General features: G+C 38.0%; 1 protein-coding gene across 3 annotated transcripts in view; it reads right to left on the bottom strand.

Annotated features, from left to right (window-relative positions):
- Positions 1-16716, bottom strand: part of HGF (hepatocyte growth factor) — a 192195-nt gene extending 175479 nt beyond the window's left edge. For 2 of the 3 annotated variants that reach the window (XM_073619565.1, XM_073619567.1), the window contains exon 1: positions 16166-16714. In XM_073619565.1, coding sequence (XP_073475666.1) covers positions 16166-16352 — 187 coding nt within the window. In that variant the 5' untranslated portion in view covers positions 16353-16714. Of the gene's footprint in view, positions 1-16165 lie in introns of all 3 variants that reach the window. The other variant, XM_073619566.1, reaches the window with a different exon arrangement.
- Positions 16717-23987: the final 7271 nt, after the last annotated feature.

Genomic DNA, 23987 nt, shown 5'->3' with positions numbered 1-23987 from the left:
CGGTCCGTCGGACCAGTGCAGTCGAAAAGTTTGCTCACGTGTACGCGGTATAAGAGGATGATACAGCACACATTATTACCTTCTGTGTGTGCAGGGGACAGGTTCTGCAGTAACTCCATCTTAACCAGATGAAACTGGCTCTATGGAGGTTAGTGCACCACATTGAACACAACTGAAGTTCAGGAGGCATGTTAAAGGCAGTGGGTCTTTTGAGTGCGCCTACAGCCGTTAATTGACACATAGTAAGGAGGGAAAGTGGAGACAATTTTCCATACTTGATCACTGACATCACACAGGATCTCTCATCCAGTTTGCTTACTATGTAAAACAATCCGGTGGGTGGGCTGAGAAGTCCTTCATTAGTGGTATTAATACAGCTTATAAATTAATCACTTCCAGCTGCAGTAGATGTAGTGGAGGTTTGGGCAGGTGAACAAGCCAAATCTAGCCATTTCATTTTGCTTGCTCAGTGAATCTGACACGTACCTTGGAGGTGAGCCTGACATGCAGAGGGAGACCTCTCGTACGGCTCTGGTTCCAGGATCACTGTAGTGGGACCAGTGACCCTCGGAGCACAGCGGGGTAGGAGAGCCTGCAGGGTCCGCTTAACTGGAGATGATGTCCGCTTGGCATAGACAGGAACAGGCTTGATTGCTGCAGATGCAGGAATGCTGAGAAGTAGCAGGCAGGTGCGCACAGATGCAGGACTGTAAGCAGGTGCACACAGATGCAGGACTTGTAGGCAGATGCACACAGATGCAGGACTTGTAGGCAGATGTACACGAATGCAGGACTTGTAGAGAGATGCACATAGATGCAGAACTTGTAGGCAGATGCACACGGATGCAGGACAGCAGGCAGGAGCAGGGTCAGACAAGCCAGGTCACAGCAGCGGATCAATCAGACAGAAGCAGCAGGCAGAGAATGGTCAAAGTCCAGGCAGAATCGGCAACAGGAGATCAAACAAACAGGAACACAGAGCAGGTCAAAGGCAAGCCAAGGGGTCAGGACTGGAGACAGCAGCGAGGTCAGGAGAAGCTGGGTAACACTTGAGCAGATACAGGTTCAGGATTAGGTACAGGATGAGCTGCAGATCAGACAGCAAGGATGCATTCTGAAGAGGCCCCTTTTAAGGATCACTGGGCGCCAAAGCTGTGTTACTGTGCGTGAGTCCGCGATCTGCGCACACGCATGCGCATTGGCGTACGTCTATTCACTGCTGAATGCCTATGGACTGGAACACATCCCAATGGACCCGTGCGCCTGTGGCCAGTTGCAGAGCCATGCACAGTACGTCCATGACAGAACCTCAAAAAGCTAGAATTCTGGTCGAACTCTCTGTTCACTCAAACTCAGTTTGTTCATCTGTTACCACCACCATTAGCACAACCAAGAGAAGATTTTTTAAAGCACCACAGTATGTGTTTGGAGCCAAGAGGCTGAAGTTAAAATTGCTAGACATAGCAGCTCTCTTTAGTAAAGGTAAGCCATCATATACACATTTTTCACAGAAGCTGCTGGGGTACGTTTAAATATTTAATTCCTAATAAAAAAAACACAGTAATGCTTTAACATACCTATGGTCCACCATATATTATTATTATTATACAGGATTTATATAGTGCCAACAGTTTGTACAGCACTTTACAACATGAGGGCAGACAATACACTTACAATACAAATCAATACAGTAGGGAGGGAAGGGAGGGTCAAGTGGAAACAAAAGTTAATAACTGTGGGGGGTGAGCTAATGGAGAAAATTAAAAAAAACAGTTGTTAGGTGTAGGTAGGGTAGACTTCTCTGAAGAGAAGGGTTTTCAGGGATTGTCTAAAAGCTAATAGTGTAGGTGATAAGCAGACAGATTGGGGTAAGGCATTCCATAGGATAGGAGAGGCTTTGGAAAAGTCCTGGAGGCGAGCATGGGAGGAGGTGACGAGGGAGCTAGAGAGCAGAAGGTCTTAAGAGGAACGAAGAGAACAAGTAGGTTGGTGTTTAGAGACTAGGCTGGTGATGTATCTGGGGGCTAAATTGTGGATGGCTTTGTAAGTAGTTAGTATTTTGAATTTAATTTGTTGGGTGAGCAGAAGCCAGTGGAGGGATTGACAGAGAGGGGTAGCAGACACAGAGTGATTGGTAAGGTGGATGAGTCTGGCAGCAGCATTCATGATGGATGTAGAAAAAAGCTACTGCCACTAGCGACAATGGATCATGTTCACCACAACCTATTTCCAAAGACTCCAAGCTTTTGGTCAGTTACATACAACACAGAAACAGAAGACATAATCCATGTAGAGAAATGCAATGATGAGTAAGAAGTATAAAAATCTGATACAAATATGGCTGTATTTGGTGTCTGATTTTAATAAGTAATCTTGATCACTGTACTTCTCTCCATGGACTGTGTTCCACTAAACAACTAAAAACGTAGCTTAGTGATTGTAAAGTAACGGTAAATTAAAAAAAAAAAACAATAACTTGCTGACAAGAAAACATTACATTACACGCTGACACAAAGCATTTGATGGAGTAATACTGACCAAAAAACCACAGAGACATGCCAATAAACTGTCCTAGTATAGCCACATGATTCATTTAATATTATCATCCTTTTTCCAGTGATCTAACATATACAACCACAATGACTTGACATTTTTTCCTCCTGAAACTTATTACAAATCAATTGTCATCATATGTTCCTTGCTGGCAAAACCCAGATGTTTTCCTCTCTCATTGGCAAATACAATTATTTATTTAAAAGCAGCTCAAAGTTCACTGTTACATGACCTTTATATCCTTACTGTAAAGTACTTTCCTCAGATAACTACTGCTTTTGGAGATTTCCTGTAATTATTTTGTAGCAATGATAACTGTATACAAATCATTAGTCTTTATGAGACTTCCACTTGCAACTTATGTATTTTCTTTTCATGTGCTACATCTATGCAAATGTTTTCAAGACAAAAGGTACCTACTTTAATTTCTCAAAGAATATGGATTTTAATAAGTTTGCATGACTTATAGCTTAGTAATTATATAATACATTCTCTTAGTTCTACTGCAAAGAACAAGACATGCTTCTCATAAAGGACAAATACTGCATACTCTTGAAGTAGTGGATATCCAACAGCAGTATAATAAAGAGAAAAACATATTTTGATAAATATAAGATAAAAAAATAACTCTTAGAAATTATCAAGAAGTGTAATCAGTGACAAAAATTGGTTGTTTTGGCAAGGGTATCTCGTACTGAATAGCTTAATAGATCAGCCTACTAACTGCTAAAACCAATGATCATTACTCCACACTCAAAATCTTAGACCTTTCTGCTGCCTTTGACATAGTTGATGACCTGCTCCTTCTCAATAAACTCCATTCCCTTGGCTTCTGTGACTCTGCTCATTCCTGGTTCTCCTCTTATCTATGTCAGCGTACTTTCAGCGTCACATAAAACACCACCTCCTCCGCTCCTCTTCCTCTTTCTTTTGGGGTACCCCAAGGCTCCATTCTTGGGCCCCTCCCATTCTATCTCTACACCACTTCCCTGTTTCCAGAACCTCTCCCATCATCTGGAACTCCCTACCCCAGTATATCCAATCAGCTCCTACCCTGTCCATCTTTAGACAATCCTTGAAAACTCCTTTATTTAGGGAAGCCTACCCCATCTCCACTTAAAAAACTGTACTTGAGTCACCTCATCAGATCATCCCCTGCAGTATACCTTTTGTACCACCTCCCCTCCTTTTCCCTCCTATTCCTTCTGAATTGAGCTTTGATGTAATTGTATTGGCCTGCGTTGTAAAGTGCTGCACAAACTGTTGGTGCTATATACATCCTGTATAATAATAATAATAATAATCAACACCTCACAAAGTAAATATGGATCTGTATGGCTAGCATTAGTGTTGGTTGTTAGGTTAGGGGTCAGTTTAGAGTTACTGTAGGCTTAATACTTAGGGGTTAAATAGGATTTTTGTTGTAGCTGCTGACTCTTAAAAATCAGGTACTCTCACAAACTTCTCCACAAGCCTCCTCAGCATCCCCAGTAATATTATTACAATTTGAAAAGATGCTTCATAAGGCTTTAAAACAAACCTCAGACCAAATAACAAAAAGCCTAACCAAAGAAATAAGAGAGCTGGGAAACCGCACCGCAGCCCTAGAAATAAAAATGGATGAAATTGAAATTACAACCCAAGAAAATATAACAGAATTGGAACAATTAAAAAAAGAGAATTTAATACTTCAAACTAAGCTCGAAGATTACGAAAATAGAGCCAGGCGTTCAAACTTGCACATAAGGGGAATACCTGAAACTGTGACAGACCTGCAATCTACTATTACTGCTCTATTACAAGAACTAAAGCCAGATATCCCTATTGAACGTTTAGAACTGGACAGAGTACACAGAGCCCTCACAGCCAAAAAGAAAGATGGACCCCCACGTGATATAATCACAAAATTTCATTATTACAGAACGAAAGAACAAATACTAATTGCTGCAAGAGAAAAAAAGGAACTTAATTTTCAAGGACACAATTATCAAATTTTTGCTGACCTATCCCAACTTACTATTACTAAAAGACGATCCATGAAACCCCAACTAATGGAACTGCAACGCCACAACATTATGTATCAATGGGGCTTCCCCTTTTCAGTCAGATTTAACTACCAAGGTACAATTTACAGAAGCAGATCAGCAGATGAACTACAACAAACCCTTTTAAAATTAAATCTGACAGAACCCACAAGCAGCAACACTCCCACACGCAGAAGAATGGCATCATCTTCACCTTCAGGCAGCACCCAGAAAATTTCAGAACAAAATGGGAATCATCATTCTCACAAAAGAGGCCGTTATGCCACATCATCCATGGACCAAGAAGATTCAATGGACTGACATCCTAATTCCTGATATCTCTTCATTTATTATACTAAGAGATGGTTCTCTATAAAAAACCTATATTTATAACTGAATGTAACTGCATTCTGATAGTCACACACTGTGTGGGATCATGTTACATTCCAGTTATATTTCTTATTACTTCTGATTCATATAGCCTTAGAATATATAAGTGAAATAAGGAAATTCTTGTTCAGTTATATATTATCAAGTAATAACAATAGATTTATTACTTTTTAGGACAAATATGTTCAATAATCCAGAAGTAATGGAAGCGTTTTCTTTCTTTTCTTAAAACAAATATATTATTACCTAACTAGTTCCTAGAATTATGTTTTTGTTTATTCTAATCTGAAGCAATACAACCTCAATTTTATGAGTTAACATATCTAAACAGTTGCATATGAATAAAATATGTAATTGTTTACTCTAAAAGGGTTAAAATCCCAAAATAATTCAAACTATCTTCATCAATACCAAAGTTATTAACAGTACCTTTCTAACTGAATTATTTAGCCTAGGGCAAGACTAACCATATACAACCACCCTGGAATAAATAATTTCAACAAAAACTATATTCTGCACTCCAATTAATGAAACATCATTTTGATGTCTTTTGACATAGCACTTCTCTCCTGTAAGCGGAAGATCCGTGTACCCCCATTAGCCCTCCTCATTCTCCCAACCATATTATGTGGGAGTGTGACGAAGGCACTTATTCCCCTGAGAGAGATATTTATTCTCTTTCACGGGTAAATTGTGATTACTTGCAAAAAATAATTTATACAATGTATCATCTAATCTCATATGTTTTTTGTTTACTCTTTACTCCAGAATTCACTGGTTTCTTTTCTATCTTTTCATCTCTTCAGTCCACACATGTTGATCTGCGCAGTCAGCTCTGCATAACAAAAAGTAAGTCAAAACTATTTGATCTATTGCCATGGCACCACTGAATATACTTTCTATATAAATGTCCCTCAAAAAAGGACCAAAGCCTTCCATGCTTTCCATAACAAGAAGGCTCACATAGTATGCCTCCAAGAAACACACTTCACCAAAGATTCTACTCCAAAATATATTTCTCCTTTTTATCAACAAATTTACACGGCTTCTGCCTGTACCAAGCAAAGGGGAACTCTAATTGCATTTCACCGATCCACACCATTCACCTTATCATCAGAAATTAAAGACCCAGAAGGTAGATACCTGATACTCATGGGTTATATAATGGATACAGCAATCACGGTGATTTCCTACTACGCTCCTAACAAACAACCTACATCATTCCTCTCACATATATTACAAGTGATTAATACACACAAAATAGGAACAGTGATAATGTGTGGGGATTCGAACCAGGTCCTCCTCCCATTTCTAGATAAATCACCTTTTACACCATCCAAAATAACCTCTAGATTACCTTTTTCTCAACTTCTTTCCAAATACAATCTGGTAGATTCGTGGAGAGAAAGTAACCCAATGAAAAAGAAATTCACTTATTTCTCGCACCCTCATCAAACCTTCACCAGAATAGATCATATTTTTCTAACAATAGGAATGATACCAGAAATTATTGCATCAGATATAATTCCGATTCCGTGGTCTGACCATAATGCAGTATACACTACTATAGCCTCAGCCATACCAAAAGCGCATGACCCAACGTGGTACTTACCGGACATAATGCTCAAACACCCACTACATCAGATGGCCATTGAACAAGCTTTAAAGGAATACATATCAATTAATAATACAACAGACATCTCCCCAATAACACTGTGGGAAGCTCATAAGCCTGTCTTGCGTGGTACAATACAAAGACAAATGGCACTATTTAAACGGGAACGCAAAAATCTAGCAAAAAAACTAGAACTCAATTTTAATGCAGCCTACATATCATTTCAAGATAATCCATCTCAGAGTACAAAATCTCATCTGGAAAAATCTAGATTGGAATACGATCTATTTCTCACTGAGTCAGTTGATAAATCCCTCAAACGCTCCAAACACAATTTCTACATGAATACAAACAAACCAGGTACATATTTGGCTCGGGCATTAAATTCAACTAACAAATCTTTCAAACCAATACGTTTGAAATTATCAAAAAATGTTTACACTTGTAATCCAGTTAAAATAGTCCATAAATTTCACTCACATCTCGCAACTTTATATAAGACAAACAATGAATTTAATCCTACAGAGGCTGAATCCTTCTTCTCAAAAATAACCTTACCTGAGTTATCTCAGAATCAAAAAAGCAGTTTGGATGAGCCTATAACTATAGATGAAGTTGCTAACGCCATAAAAGACCTAAAACTTAACAAAAGACCAGGCCCAGACGGCTACTCGGCTTTATACTATAAAACATTCTCAGAAATACTCTCTCCCATTCTCACTGAAACGTTCAACAAACTTCTAGATGGACATTCTTTTCGGCAAGAAACACTAATGGCAATTGTTTGTATGATCCCAAAACCCCTTTCTGATGATACTTCCTGTGTGAATTATCAGCCTATCTCTCTGTTAAACCTCGATATTAAATTATTAGCAAAAATAATAGCAAAACGCCTTAATAGCATTATAGGAAAATTAATACATAGAGATCAAGTAGGCTTCATGCCAAATAGACAGGCAGGCGATAATATATGCAGGGCAGTGTTATTGGCACATATTACTAAAAAACGGAAAATCCCTTTATGTTTTCTATCTCTCGATATTAAGAGGGCATTTGACACAGTATCCTGGCAATATATGCAATATTCATTACAAAAATGGGGTTTTGGACCCCATTTTTTAACATGGATCAAAGCATTATATAATAAACCCAAAGCCTATATAAAATATGCTGGATACAAATCTGAAGCCTTTAATATCGAAAGAGGTACCCGACAGGGTTGCCCATTATCTCCCTTATTATTTGCCCTTATACTCGAACCCATGGCCCAATACATCAGAACAAACCAAACTATAACTGGCATTGAAGTAGGAGGTATTACACACAAATTATGTATATTTGCAGACGATATATTACTTTTTCTATCATCACCACAGGTCTCTGGTCCTAACTTAATACCAGCTCTTGATGGATTTGCAGCCCTATCCGGCCTTATGATTAATCCTAAGAAATGCCTAATGCTTAATATTTCACTCACAAACATGGAATTGGTCCCGGCTAGGGCTGCACTCCCATTCACATGGGCAGAAATATCAATCCCATATCTTGGAATTCAATTAACAGCATCTCATTCTGACTTATTCTCAACCAATTATCCTCCTGTATTAAGACAGATCACAAATCTAATAAAACAATGGTCGCAACTTCCTTTATCCTGGATAGGGAAGATTAATGCAATCAAAATGACTATTCTACCCAAATTGCTTTATCTATTCAGAGTCCTCCCTATTCCAATTCCTTCCTATTTTTTGAGAATAGTACAAAAAAGAGCAACTTCGTTTATATGGGGCTCTTCTAAACCACGTATACCTATACACACACTACATCTTCCCAAAAATAAAGGAGGCCTGGGATACCCTAATTTTACTAACTACTACAGAGCAGCACATTTGGCCAGTCTGTCCAAATACCATGCAAAACAGCAAATCCCATTATGGGTATTTATAGAGGCTTCAGAAAATGACCCTCTATTAATATCAAATTTATTATGGCTTGATCCTAAAGACCGCTTTAAAATTCATAATCCCATAACTAAACACTTCTTATCTCTCTGGGATAAACTAAAAACCAAATATCAGTTACAATCTCCACACAATCCTCTCCTTTCTTTTATCAGAAATCCGGCCTTTTATCCGGCATGGATCTACCCAAATTCTTTTAAAGCTTGGACAACATCAGGCATTCAGACACTAAATGACTTCATAGCATCTAAATCATTCCTTTCATTCCCATCGCTTAGAGAAAAATATGATCTACCAAACTCTGAGATATTTAGATATCTCCAAATCAAAAATTTCTATACACCATTCCTAAAGGGGGATACACCATTATCCCAATTATCCATTTTTGAATCAATCTGTACAAAAGATCCATTTGCTAAAGGTACAATTTCATCACTTTATAATCAATTATATGGAGTAGCAAATCTTAATAGACCCTCTTACGTTCAGAGGTGGGAGGAGGACATGGGACGAACTTTAGAAGACACGGACTGGTCTAACATATGGCTCACATCTAAGTCATCTTCACCCAACATCTTAGCACTGGAGACAAATTATAAAGTCCTAACTCGCTGGTACCTTGTACCCGCTAGAGTGGCAAAATATTCACCTAATACCTCAGCTCTTTGTTTTCGAGGATGCCCAGAAATAGGCACATATTTACACATATGGTGGACGTGCCCAGTAATCCAAACCTTCTGGAAGGAAGTCTTCGTGATTGCATCTAAAATATTTAAAAAAATAATACAACCAGATCCATATTTAACTTTACTTAATCTAAAACCGGAATGGTTAACACTCTCTCAATTCAAACTTATGATCCAACTAATAACGGCTGCAAAACAAACAGTGGCCAAGGCATGGAAATCTCCTACATTGGTACTAGCAGAAACAATTCACAGAATGAATAATACAATGTCCCATGCTAAGATGGTAGCCATCGATCAAAATCAAATTCCAAAATTTGAAAAACTTTGGCATCCTTGGATAAAACAACAGTTCCTGTCAAACTTCAATGACTCTGTCCTGTTGCCATGGTAACAGATTAAATGACTTACAGAGACACCCATTCTAAGGCTTCAAAGAGAACTAAAAAGAATAATAAACTGACGAGCGGGACAACCTTGTGGACCATACCTCTACCTTTCAACCCTTTTTCTTCTTTTTCTTTCCTTTTCTCCACCTTACGATTAAAGCTCATTATCAGAATTTATTTGACCTATATACACTCTACTTGTAAACAATATGTATAGTAGGTATAAATCATTTAAATACCTACAAAAGTAACTAAGGAAATGATATATATCTTTAATTTAGGTTTACGTAAACCCAGTGTTTAATATTTGAAATTTCATTATATTTACCTATAGAAACCCTACTGTAAAACAATGAGCTTACTTTATAGATCCTTGTAAACTTACTTTATGTATCTTTATAACATTGTATACTCAATAAACTTCTTTTGACAAGGAAAAATCAGGTACTTAGCAGAGTCTGGAGTCCAGTGCTGCCTTTCTAATGCCAGTTCTTCTTACTGCTGTGGGTCCCTGTGCCATCATCTTGGATATAGGAGCTGGCTGTGGATTCCTGACTAAAAAGTTTTGGCTTCCCACTGTGCATACGCAGCGCAAAAGCTTGGTTTGTGTTGGAACAGGAAGGTTATTACATGCTCATCCACATGCTCTTAATTCTGAGCAAAGGCTCATTGCACAATGGTATTGGCACACATGCACAAACATATAAGCGTGTACAGAAAGATGATGTTCCTGTACTTCGCTGCCCAGCTGTTGATGACCTTCTAGACCTTGTGTCCTGGTTATGCTCCTGTCTGCTGATCAAGTGTCACCGTGTTTCAGTTCCTGGTTCCTGCCTGCTGATCTATGGTCATCTGCTCCCTGCAAACACCAGCTGGCACTGCTTGCTACACCAGCCCCCGTGCCACTCTTTGTCCTTACACCTCCTGCCATCACTAAGCAAGCATTCTGGAAGTGGGAGCTGGTACCAATAAAAGCTAAGGTACTCGCTCCTCCCAAAATAAACTGTAATTCAGTTAGAGACTGGGGGAGGGAGTGAACCAGTGATACTTCACTTTTTAAGTGAAGTTTTACTTTAAGGATTAGGCTTTGTAAGGGCTTAAAAATTAACTCTCATTTTTTTTCAATGCCCCCAAGGTGTTCAGCTCAATCTGCAATACTTACTTTCAGTCTGGAGCTGACCCCACAGCACACAAAGACATAAACAGATTGTTCAGCCAAGACCATAAATGTACAATATGGCAGAACAGTTACAATGATATTGCCAGTATCACAGAAATATGATTGTGGGTCTAACAAAATTCCTGGGCCAGGTAAATGGAGGAGTGCAAGACAAGGAAAGTGTGTTTTTGTCAGAGGTGTTGTGCCCTGCTCAGACATCTCAGGAGAATAGAATAAACATAAGTAACAAGGACCCATCTCGGTTTGCTTTGGATTCAAACAGGACTTTTACAATACATCTGGGTAAAACTATAGCCTTTCACTCTCACAATCAATCTTTGCTATGCATACACTCTCTCTCTGCATTTTGTAATTCCTAAATATTAAGACTAGAAATATAGGCACAGTCAGGAATATCTGACCCACAGAAACGAAAGCCTGGGATTACAAACTCTGAGGCCATAATATGTTAACTGGCTACAGGTGGATTTTACATAGAAGTAGAGCATGTTATTTGCCAAGCACTGCCAGGCTGAAATACAAAAGCTTTGAACAAGTTCCCTAAAAGTATTTTAAAAAGCTATTTTCCAGGACCATATACTGCTTTGTCTGGGTTTGGTATGACGGAAATATTATTGGGTGTTTCAGCTATGCTCAGTAGAAGTCTCTTTACTTTGGTTTTCAGAAATCAAAGTGGACTGCAGAAATCATTGCAGACCTCTAAAAGCATAGAGGTAAAGTGTAGAGGCCCCACAGTTTCACCAGTGGTGGACAGAGGGTTGTAGTTCAGCAGCACGTTATGCAGTCTCTGCTTTTGTACACCCTGCAGATGCAGTACTCCCACAAGACACAAGCATCTGCGTTTAAGCTGAAGTTTCAATTTTCTAATTCTGTGGAGCTTATCATTGCAAAATAATCAGTTAGTATGATTCTCAAAACTTTATATATTTAACTATGGATCTTCATGGAGGTTATATATATGCAAATTACATTATAACCAAAACCTACATTTAAAGATCCACAATCCAAAATCATTATAAAGCATTTAAGTCGGTTGCTATTCTATGTTAATACAAAGTAACACTTCTGTTAACTAATTATAAAGACATTCAGTCTTATATAATCCTACATTTCTGTACTGTTCTGTGCACAAAATGTGCTTGGCTTTATTCTTTCAAATACATAAATAAGCTCTCTCATTATTTAATTGAGTTACAAAGTGATCTAATTCTTTGGGGAATGTTCTTTTCCTAAAGCTTCAAGCCATATTTCTGTAACCTCAACGTTTTAAATAGCAAGGCTGGCTTTCATATGTTTCACAGATAACAACATACAACAGCATTAAAGCCAGGCCACTGGCAATGCTCAAAATACAGCTGTACCCATTGAACTACACATGCTGCTGATGCTTACATGTCCATTCATGGAATTCACACAGATAAATATGTCCCAGATTACTGCTAAATGCTCTTGGCATATTCCTTAACAAATAAATGACACATAACTCATAATTTAACAAGACACTTCCACATTGTGATGTTTACAACAGAACAAACCAATTTGTATGTTACAGACCATTACACATAGCCATGGTTAATCTGTCTGCTTAAATACAGTCTTATTTTAATGATCCTTCAATGTCATTTCAGAGAAGATAACAGCACAGTTACATTGTGTTTCGAGTAGCCAACAAGGCTACATGATGATGCCACAAACCATAGGTTGGTACACAATTTGTGCTGTCAAGTCATAATAATAACAACTGCTCAGCAACATATAAGAACATCTCGTTTGACTTTTGACTTGTGGTCCCTTTGTATTTTATATTGTGCACATGGACTCATTATTTTACCATTGTGCTGCACTTATTTTGTTTTGTATATAAGAACATGGCAAAACTATGAGGATAATCTCACATATGCAAACATTTATAATCCTGTTTTCTCTGGATATTTAAATTCAGCTTGCTAAAACATTTATCTACAAAGATAAACTGATTGGTGAACATCTTATTCTAGCTATGCAAACCATAAATATGCAGTGGAAAACATTCTATCATTAGATCAGATATACAAACTAAACAAGAGCAACTGAACATGCACTTTTTTAATGCATAACCCCTTTCTGCTTCTTTTATATTACAGTCCTGTTACTAAAAAAAAAATAAAATAAAAGCACGCCCATAACAAAAAAGAAATAAAACATTTAAATTTGTAATGCCAAGTACCCATAAGCCAAGAAGCTAATAGAAAAAAGGTTAAAAAGTTAGCAAATTCTGTACATCTCAGTTATCTCAATGCACCCTGCATCCTGTCACATGACTTATACTGAGCCAAATATGCCAGAACTAGACTGTACAGATGCAGACCCCTGAAATTACCAATTTTCTCAGAGAGTAATTTGCAGATATCTTGTTATTTGTCATTTGACAGAGGTTAATTTAAGAATGGTTGCAAAGAAGCTCAACCTCTGTTAGGAGTTCTACTATTAATACCCGTGTACATCTGCTAATTACCAGATTATCATCAGATAATTCATGAATGCATCAAACATGCATTTTAAAACCCACATATTTTTTTTAAAAGTAATCCCTTACAATTGTAACAACCTTTTTATGCTGCATTGTATTTCCCACTAAATGCACCCCAAATAAATATGCAAAATAAAGTAACATTGGGTCCAGGTGTTTTTCTTTTTGCACCCTAAAAATGTTTTACCCTTTATTTCACAAATATCACAATAGATTTACTGCGACTTAATATAGTTAACTAATCCTAAATATATATATCTCTATATATAGAGATATATCTCTCTAGATATATATCTCTCTAGATATATATCTATAAATATATCTAGATATATATATCTAGATATATATATATATATATATATAGATCTATATATATATAGATCTATATATATATATAGATCTATATATATATATATATAGATATATATATATATATAGATATATATATACATATATACATATATCTATATATATATATATATTGCAACTTACAAGCTCTTAAGTGTGTTGGCTGCATTAGTTTCCTTTTATCAGACTTTTTTCCCTCATTGTCACCTAGTGATCCTGCCAGTGGCATACTTCCTGTCCAAGGGTTAACACTCACTCACTGAACTGCATCATATATATATATATGTAGTTCCTAACTTCTTATAGAATTAGAAACCCTCTTTAATCAAGGCACTCCTGGGCATACGAAGGTGAGAAGATCTAAGCAGCAAACAAAACAGTGGATGATCCTGGCAATCGTGGATTGCATATGCAATCCTGGATTGTCTGAACATGCACGTTAGTGCACTTAGCACTAACCCAGCAAATTTAGTTTGTCTTGGGGGGGTAAGTAATGAAAAAATATAAGACTATTTTTTTTTTTTTTTTATTCCAGAGATTAGTTGGTCAGAGGGAGTCCTTAGAGAGCTTTTGCGACCTGACATATTTGTAGGCAATTTTAAAACCCAATTTCTTTGCTTACTTTTCTTTTGGAGTTGCCATTTGTTCAGCTTTATAAATGCAATTACTAGTGTAGGTTCTGTTCTCTTACAGTTCTTATTCTGTACAGTAATATAGGAATGTGTCTGTCACTCTGTCACGTCATCTAACCTGTGCATTTATAACTATATTCACTCATTTGTTTCCATCAACGTATTTTTATTTTACGGTAAAAAATTTAGTAAAACTCATTTCTAACTAACAGAAGGCCTTTCCATGAGTGCCTGAAGTGATAAAAGTGCCAAATATAATCCAACAATCTGTGCTATAGCCATTTGTAATATTGCAAATTCTGTGGCAGCAATTTAAAACTGCACACGGACTCCACGTATTCCATAATGCAAATTGGTAGTTAAATGTAAGACCGAAAACCCCGGCAACCATTCACAGCAGATTTTCTTTTAAACACAATAGAAGGGAAATGACAGGACTTTGCTTTAGCTATTTGCAATGCATTATTTTATTAAAGTATCCTTACATATGAACTCTGCACAATCTAAAATAGGGGAAATATTCACATTAAAGCACTAACAGCAGGGTTACAATTAACTGGTTAAACTGCCCAGTAAATGTTTAAAGAATAATAAAAAATAAAAAAAACGCTTCTTTCAATTTTTGTTATCCCAGAATGCTTCACTGTACAATTTTTGTTTGAACTCCAAAGCTAATCCATCAAAATTGTATTTGTAAATTCCACCTTTGAAGTTCTATTAACATTAGTGATAAATTATAGCTGGTATTATATACAGTAAGTATTGCTGTGTTGATAATAGCACCTATACAGACACTAGTGATTTGAAAATAGCCTGAAGATAGGTATTCCAAACATGCATGTGACTTAGACAGTAAAAGTAACCTGACACATTTTATTCTTTTAGGTGGAAAACCAGATCAGTCTAAAGCCAAAAGTGCCGTATTTATCAGTTCTGTGCAGTTCATTTTACTAACTTGCTGCAATGAATTCTGTACAGATCATTTGCACCAATTCACCCAGTTAGTAAGTGACCTTTTTGTTTCAGGTCAACAATTTATTAGTCTTTCCACCGCACATACACACATGATAAAATGTACATCAGATGTAGATGAAAAGAAAGCCAGAGGGGAATTGTCTGATTAATTCAGACAAACTTGGACAAAGTTTAGATTTGCCCTATAGAATGAAACTATGCAATTGATAAACTCAGACCCCAACTGTTAATTGAACAATCCAGGCTAATTATACATGAATAAATAATATAAACGTATCAGTCTAGAGTTTGATTATTACATTGTGCATGTGAATACACTTTTAAACAGATCAACGAACAAAACATATACAATTAGAATAAATGAATGCCTGGTGGGTAAAAAAACTATGAAAAAATAATATCTAGATCTATACCATTTTATTTCTGTGTCAGTCCAATGGAATTCTCGGTGTATAACATACTCACTTTAGTCATACCATGTATAAATCTAAAAATGTTATACAAAATCTAAGAATTTAAAAATATAGATTTTATTCTGCTGTTTTAAAAATAGGGATAACATTAGATGTTGAAAACGAAAATTTATTGTTTCAATTACTTTCAATTACTTTTTACAGCTTTGTTTCTCTTTATTTCTATGCTCTGTTACAGAAGATCGATAATGTGCATGTACAAATAAGGGGATTTTAATAAGCACAATCAAATATAAATCCTCTGTAATCATCAGATATAAATCTGAAAATGATGCAATGTGCAAAACAGCTTTTAAAAACATTTTTTCTTTCATTTTGAATAATAATCCACATAACTAATAAATAAATTGCAAAAAAAAATGTAGAGATCATCATTCCTTTCATCCTAGAGCAAGACATTTAAAGGTCATCACTGATGTAAAGAACTCACCTGCACACAGGATAAGCAGAAAGGCAAGCAGGAGTTTTGCTACCCACATGTTGACCCTGGCAGATGTGATAGGGATGTTGACTGACTGCAGAGCACCATTCAGTAAAGAGACGTGCTTCTCAGCTGCTCCTCTTAGTACTCTGGCTAAGGCTGAGTGACTCCTCCTCCCCTTTCCCATTGCAAACATAAGAATGGTTTCTTAGCTGAGAGCAGTGGTAAAAGTTCTCAGTTGCTTGTAGGTTACAATGTCAGTTGTTCCAGGGATTTGCATGTAACAGATACATTAGAGATTCGCTTAGTAGCAGCAGCCCCTAAAGGCTGCTCTGCTGGTACTGCAGGGCTTTAAGTATCCCTGAGGAAGAAGCTGTGAAATCTTATCTGAAATCTGATCATTAGATTTTAGATGGAGAAGTATTTGATCCTGATAACACTCTGCAGCTCTTCCACTCCCACTTTGAAAATCAGCAAGCTCTCATACCACAGAGTACCTAATGACAGCAAGTTTACACCATAGTGCACGGAAGGCAAATGTTCTTTCTCCAGCAGAGTGACTGCAACTGGAGTGCTGCTGACAGTGCCTAAGAAATGTAAGCACAAGAAAGTGTAGACTGCAGCCTGCAATTGCATAATAACACATTTCAGGAGAAGTAGAGTATGTTGTTTAACACAAACAGTCATTCATTAGTATGGTAAGCTTGTTTCAGTAAAGCATTGTATGATTATAAAAAATAATCTGCCCTTTTTACATTCATAATTATGTTAACGCCTACGTTTATTAATAAAACAAATAAATATATGATCTCTTGTGCAGCTGGTTCCCACCGTAAAATCTTTCTTTTCACTGTCATAATCTGCTGTGGGGGTTAATAGGCCTAAGGAACCTGCCATATGTACTCTTTAAGAGTGCTGACTATGCCAGCCCTTTCTGCCCTCCTTCCCTTCACCATTTATAGGAGCTGTACTTTCGCTTCCATGAATGAAAAACTATTTATGAATGGAGGAAAGTACAGCTTCTGTGAATGGAGGAGGCGGACAGAAAGAATAGGTATAGTCAGCACACTAGCTGAGTACATACGACAGGTCCCTCAGCTCTAATAACCCCTGCTACACTGGAAGATCATGATGGTGGGGGTAGGGGGTGGATCCGAGGAGGAATATAGTGCTGTTCAAAAGTTTTAGACAGGTGTGAAGAAACGCTGTAAAGTAAGAATGCTTTCCAAAATATAAATTTTAACAGTTTATTTTTTATTTTTTTATTCTTTTTATTGACAGATATTTATAAAAGACATATTGGTTCAACAACCAACATGCTCAACATGAGCGTAAAGAGTCATAAGGTTTGGTACACAGATACATGAGAAGTACAAAATCGCTAATTTCTCAGCATTATTCTAGTAAATTTTGGCCATTGTTCCTCATCTAGTATACCCAGTAGACAGATGTGTGGATCATATGGCACAGGGGCCACTCGTTTCCAGTATACATCAATAACAGGGCATAGCCACATAATGTGAATAAAGTCTGCATGCTGGTTAGTACATCTAGTACACACTGGTGTTGGGATACAATGCAGTGCATGCAACCTTACAGGGGTCAGGTAAGACTGATGTACCACGTACTGTATAGTTGAATAAGCTTGCTATTAATAACCGGTGAAACGGTTAAATGCAAGTTACATGCTTTCTCCCGGTCCTCATCTGACAGATCGGGTATAAGTGTTTGCCATTTATTGCAAATCACCAGATGATTTGTGTTAAGTGAGGTAGCCAATAAATGGGAGAAACCTGTAGAAATGTAACCTTTAGGGCCCTGTGACATCAACACCCCAATCAATGGATAGTCAGAGAACTTAGTGCTAGTAACTCCGAAATTAGTCTGTAAATCATGGCGTAACTGGAGATACCTGTAAAAAGCCATAGGGGAAGTTCATATTTTCTCTGTAAATCCATGAAGGAAGCCATAACATTCCCTGTGTATATGTCCTCTAGTGCAACAAGTCCCCTACTTTCCCAAAAGGAATGGTCTGTGAAGTTCAGGCTATGAGGAAACATAGGGTTGTGCCAGAGGGGTAAATCTAGATTTGTATCATCAAATTTGCCCAGCTATTTAGCCTCCCTCCACACCATACGTGCCAGAGTCAAAATAGGTATGTGTTCCCTTCCCAAAGCTAACAATGGAGCCTCTAATGCTATCAGCAAGTGTTTAAGATTTAACTCTCAGGCCAGATGTGTTTCCACCACCTCTGGAGTGACAAGTGACAACCAGTTACCCAAATGACATAATTGCCCTGCCAGATAATAGTAGCACATATTGGGAAGCGCCATGCCAGCTTCAGCTTTAGGCCGCTGTAGAACAGAGAGTTTCCATCTATTGTTTGCCCAGATGAATGATGTAAATAGTGTATCTAACATTTTAAAAAACGATTTAGGCATCAACATGGATATATGAAAGGTCATATACAAGCATTTTGGAAGAAGAATAAACTTTATCAGATTAATTTTGCCTACCACTGACAGAGGTAGCCTGGCCCAAATGCCAAGTTTAAGTTTAATCATCTGGAGTAAGGGGTCTAGATTAAGACTCAAAGCCTCCAATTGTGATAAGGTAATGAGCACTCCAAAATAGGACACTACTTTAAGAGGGCAAACCGCTACATCTCGGGAATATGTTTTCGAATGAAGAGGCATCAGAGCTGACTTCTGCCAATTGATTTTAAGGCCAGAATAAGCCCCATAGTCATATATCATCTGCATGGCCGCCTTAAATGATGCTGATGCATCCTACAAGTATAGAATAAGGTTATCTGCATATAAACCTAAGGTATCAGACCTATCACCCAGTGTAATACCTGTAATGAGGGCAGAATGTTGGAATCTCAGCACCAGCATCTCAATGGCCACTGCGATCAATAATGGGGACAGAGGACACCCCTGTTGGGTACCTCTGTAGAATGGTATTGAAGCTGACAGCAGACCATTAACCAATAATTGGGACATGGAGTTTGCATATAGAATAGTGAATTGTTTATTTTTATCAAATTACAAAATGCAATGTGAGCAGACATAAGAAAAATCTAAATCAAATCAATATTTAGTGTGACTACCCTGTGGCTATAAACCAACATTAAGTCTTCCTAGTACACGTGCACACAGTTTTTGAAGGAACTTGACAGGTAGGTTGTTCCAAACATCTTGGAGAACTAACCACAGATCAGGGGTATTTCTCAGCCTTGAGGACATCGTTGATTGAGCAACGTTGAGGACTATAGATGCAGTGGTTGGCTAAGGAAACATAATGCAGCATAGGAAAGACACATCATGCTTACAGAAGATGTCCAGCATTGCCATCACAACAAAATTGGTGAAATTCAGGTGGGTGATCCAGGTACACCCATCTAGTGTCCAGAGAAGCCTGGCCAGAAGTGGTCTTCATGGAAGAATTGCTGCCAAAAAGCCATACCTCCGACATAAGAAATAAGTCTAAGTGACTCAACTATATGAAAATATAGGAACTGGGGTGCACAAAAAAGGCAGCAGGTGCTCTGGACTGATGAGCCAAAATTTGAAATATTTGGCTGTAGAAAGAGGCAGTTTCTTCTGGAAGGGCTGGAGTGCGATATAATAATGAGGCAGGCAATAGTGAAGCATGGTGGCAGTTCCCTGCTAGTGTGGGGCTGCATTTCTGCAAATGAAGTTGGAGATTTGGTCAGGATCAGCGGTGTCCTTGATGCTTAGAAATACAGGCAGATACTTATCAATCATGCTATACCATCAGGTAGGCATATGGTTGGCCCCAAATTTATTCTGCAGCTTGACAATGACCCCAAACATACAGCCAATGAAATTAAGAACTATCTTCAGCTTAAAAAACTAGGAGTCCTGGAAGTGATGGTTTGGCCCCCACAGAGCCATGATCTCAACATCACGAAGTCTGTCTGGGATTACTTGAAGAGGCAGAAGGATTAGAGGCAGTGTTCATCCACAGAAGATCTGTGGTTAGTTAGATCTCCTAGATGTTAGAAACAACCTACCTGCTGAGTTACTTAAAAACTGTGTGCAAGTGTACCTAGAAGAATTGATGCTGTTTTGGAGGCAAAGGTTGGTTTGGATTTTTTTCTGTTCATTTACTTTCAATTTCGTTAACTTAAAAAAATAAGCTATTAACACTTCTGAAAGCATTCTTACATTCTTTACAGCATATTTTCGCACCTGCCTAAAACTTTTGCACAGTACTGTATTTCAATCAAAGCATGAGCCAGCAAGTACAAGGGAACAGATCAGATTAATTGTAAGTTATGTCCCTTGTTCCCTGACTTTTTTTTTTACTAAACATACTTAAACAGCCCTGACAAAAAGCGGTTCTAAAGGCTGAAGGTTTTTTACCTTAATGCAATCTCTTCATTAAGGTAAAAAACATTTTAGCTGCTGCTGCCCCTCCCATGAATACTTACATGAGCCCAATCTCACTCCAGGGCTGTGCAAAAGAGCAGCACTGCTGTTCTCTCCCTCTCTCCTCACTGGACTGTGTGAAAGCAGTAAGAACCATTGGCTCCCACTGCTGTCAATCAAATCCAGTGACAAGGGAGTGGGGGGTGGGGCCAAGCCACACAATGTGTGTTAATAGATGCACACGGTGCAGCTCGGGGTTGAGCCTGCACGAATAATAGCCCTAGCAAGCAGCTTGCTGGGGGGTACTCAAAGGGGAAGGAGCCAAAAGTGCCAGCAGGGGATCGGAGAAGAGGAGGATTGGGGCTGCTCTGTGCAAAACCATTACACTATGTAGGAAAGTATAACATGTTTGTTATTTAAAAAAAATGTGTTTAATATAATTTAATAAAACGTTTAATATCACTTTAAATGGTACAGTTTTCTTTCCCCTGCTTGTGACTAGAGAAGGAAGAAGCAGCAGACTGATAAGGTTGTCCCTTTGCTCACTCTGCTCTCCTCTCCTGTCAAATTATTACTTATCAGGTTATGTAAACTAAGTTCAACTGACTGCTCCTATTGCTGGCCAAGAGGAAATGTGTCCTTCACCCTGTTTAAATGCTGATGTCCAGGGAATCACAGGAGCCTGACAGCAAAATGAATTCAGAAACTTGCATATATATATATATATATATATATATATATATATATATATATATATATGAATGAATATTTTTTTAATGATGTTTTTATAATGCTTGGAGTCTGTCTTTATATGTGTTTTAAATGCTATTAGCTACAGTTTTATGTAAATAAGGAGTAGATGGTGTTGCAGAAATCAGTTAGTACTGTCAATATAACCCTGGCAAGTTACTAACGTGGGCAGAGTATAGTGAACAAAGTGATGATCTTATCAGAATGATGATGCTTCCTTAACATTCTGCAGGCTGGAGTGGGTCAGGTTAACAGGTGAACAGGTTATTACAATTTTCTTACTTGTGCATCTATTTTTAAAAAAATACCTCAAAATGATATTTGCAGATTCTACTATAAATCTTGTGTCTGAACCAGCTTCGAATAAACCATGGAAATCAATAAACAGTTGTCAGATGCAGACTAAGCACCCTAATACTACCCTGACATACTTTATTCCAGGCTGTGTTAGCTCTGCTCTCTTCTTCAGACATGCATATACAGTGCATGGAAGATAACTATGCAGCGTCTAGGTTGGCACTCATCCTCAGGGTACCTATTTTTCTCTGGGGTTGATTTACTAAGTAATTAGAGTACTCTAATTACTCTAAGTAATTAGTGTACTCATTTTCCCCAGAGTTTAGTGAATGTGGTAAAGCTTCACTTTTTTGCTTACACATGATTGCATAATGGAAATCAGCAGGGCTTCACCACATTTACTAAGCTCTGGGGAAAATTAGTGCAACCGCATTTGCAAAGTGCACAGTCCATTTGGTTTAGTAAATCAACCCCGATTTTCCATGCTCTGATATGTTCACTTCACAGGCAGTTGCAGCTGGAGAGGTGGTAGGCACACATACAATGGGGACGGAAAGTATTCAGACCCCCTAAAATTTTCCACTCTTTGTTATTTTTGCAGCCATTTGCTTAAATCATTTAAGTTCATTTTTTTCCTCATTAATGTACACACAGCACCCCATATTGACAGAAAAACACAGAATTGTTAACATTTTTGCAGATTTATTAAAAAAGAAAAACTGAAATATCACATGGTCCTAAGTATTTAGACCCTTTGCTCAGTATTTAGTAAAAGCACCCTTTTGATCTAATACAGCCATGAGTCTTTTTGGGAAAGATGCAACAAGTTTTTCACACCTGGATTTGGGGATCCTCTACCATCCAACCTGACAGAATTGGAGAGGATCTGTAAGGAGGAATGGCAAACGTTGGTGGACAGCCATTTTTAGGTCTCTCCAGAGATGCTCAATTGGGTTTACATCAGGGCTCTGGCTGGGCCATTCAAGAACAGTCACAGAGTTCTTGTGAAGCCACTCCTTCATTATTTTAGCTGTGTGCTTAGGGTCATTGTCTTGTTGGAAGGTAAACCTTCAGCCCAGACTGAGGTCCTGAGCACTCTGGAGAAGGTTTTCGTCCAGGATATCCCTGTACTTGGACGCATTCATCTTTCCCTTGATTGCAACCAGTCGTCCTGTCCCTGCAGCTGAAAAACACCCCCACACCACCATGCATCACTGTTAGGACTGTATTGGACAGGTGATGAGCAGTGCCTGGTTTTCTCCACACATACCATTTAGAATTAAGGCCAAAAAGTTCTATCTTGGTCTCATCAGACCAGAGAATTTTATTTCTCACCATCTTGGAGTCCTTCAGGTGTTTTTTTTAGCAAACTCCATGCGGGCTTTCATGTGTCTTGCACTGAGGCGAGGCTTCCGTCGGGCCACTCTGCTATAAAGCCCCGACTGGTGGAGGGCTGCAGTGAAGGTTGACTTTCTACAACTTACTCCCATCTCCCGACTGCATCTCTGGAGCTCAGCCACATTGATCTTTGGGTTCTTCTTTACCTCTCTTACCAAGGCTCTTCTCCCCCGATAGCTCAGTTTGGCCAGACGGCCAGCTCTAGGAAGGGTTCTGGTCATCCCAAATGTCTTCCATTTAAGGATTATGGAGGCCACTGTGCTCTTAGGAAACTTAAGTGCAACAGAAATTTTTTGTAACCTTGGCCAGATCTGTGCCTTGCCACAAGGCAGTTCCTTTGACCTCATGATTCTCATTTGCTCTGACATGCACTGTTAGCTGTAAGGTCTTATATAGACAGGTGTGTGGCTTTCCTAATCAAGTCCAATCAGTATAATCAAACACAGCTAGACTCAAATGAAGGTGTAGAACCATCTCAAGGATGATCAGAAGAAATGGACAGCACCTGAGTTAAATATATGAATGTCACAGCAAAGGGTCTGAATACTTAGGACCATGTGATATTTCAGTTTTTCTTTTTTAATAAATCTGCAAACAATTTCAACAATTCTGTGTTTTTCTGTCAATATGGGGTGCTGTGTGTACATTAATTAGGAAAAAAAATGAACTTAAATGATTTTAGCAAATGGCTGCAATATAACAAAGAGTGAAAAATTTAAGGGGATCTGAATACTTTCTGTCCCCACTGTATAACAAAGATTGTAATATACATTTTGTGTCAGATAATAAATACATTTTTATCCTACTGTACTGTATCAAAAATAATCTCACATACATTTAGTAAAACTAATGCCCCCCAAAAGAATACCTTTTTTGTAGAGTACTGTAAGCAAAGCAGAATAATAATTTTTGTTTTTCAAAAGACTACAGTTTGTTAATGTAAGTTTCTTGAATAGGACCAAGTTTAAAAGAGAAATATGGAATTAAAA

Source organism: Aquarana catesbeiana, linkage group LG03 (assembly GCF_042186555.1).
Source record: "Aquarana catesbeiana isolate 2022-GZ linkage group LG03, ASM4218655v1, whole genome shotgun sequence".
NCBI classification, from domain to species: domain Eukaryota; kingdom Metazoa; phylum Chordata; class Amphibia; order Anura; family Ranidae; genus Aquarana; species Aquarana catesbeiana.
Note: the sequence above shows the minus strand (reverse complement) of the source record. Positions and strands in the feature narration are given on the sequence as shown.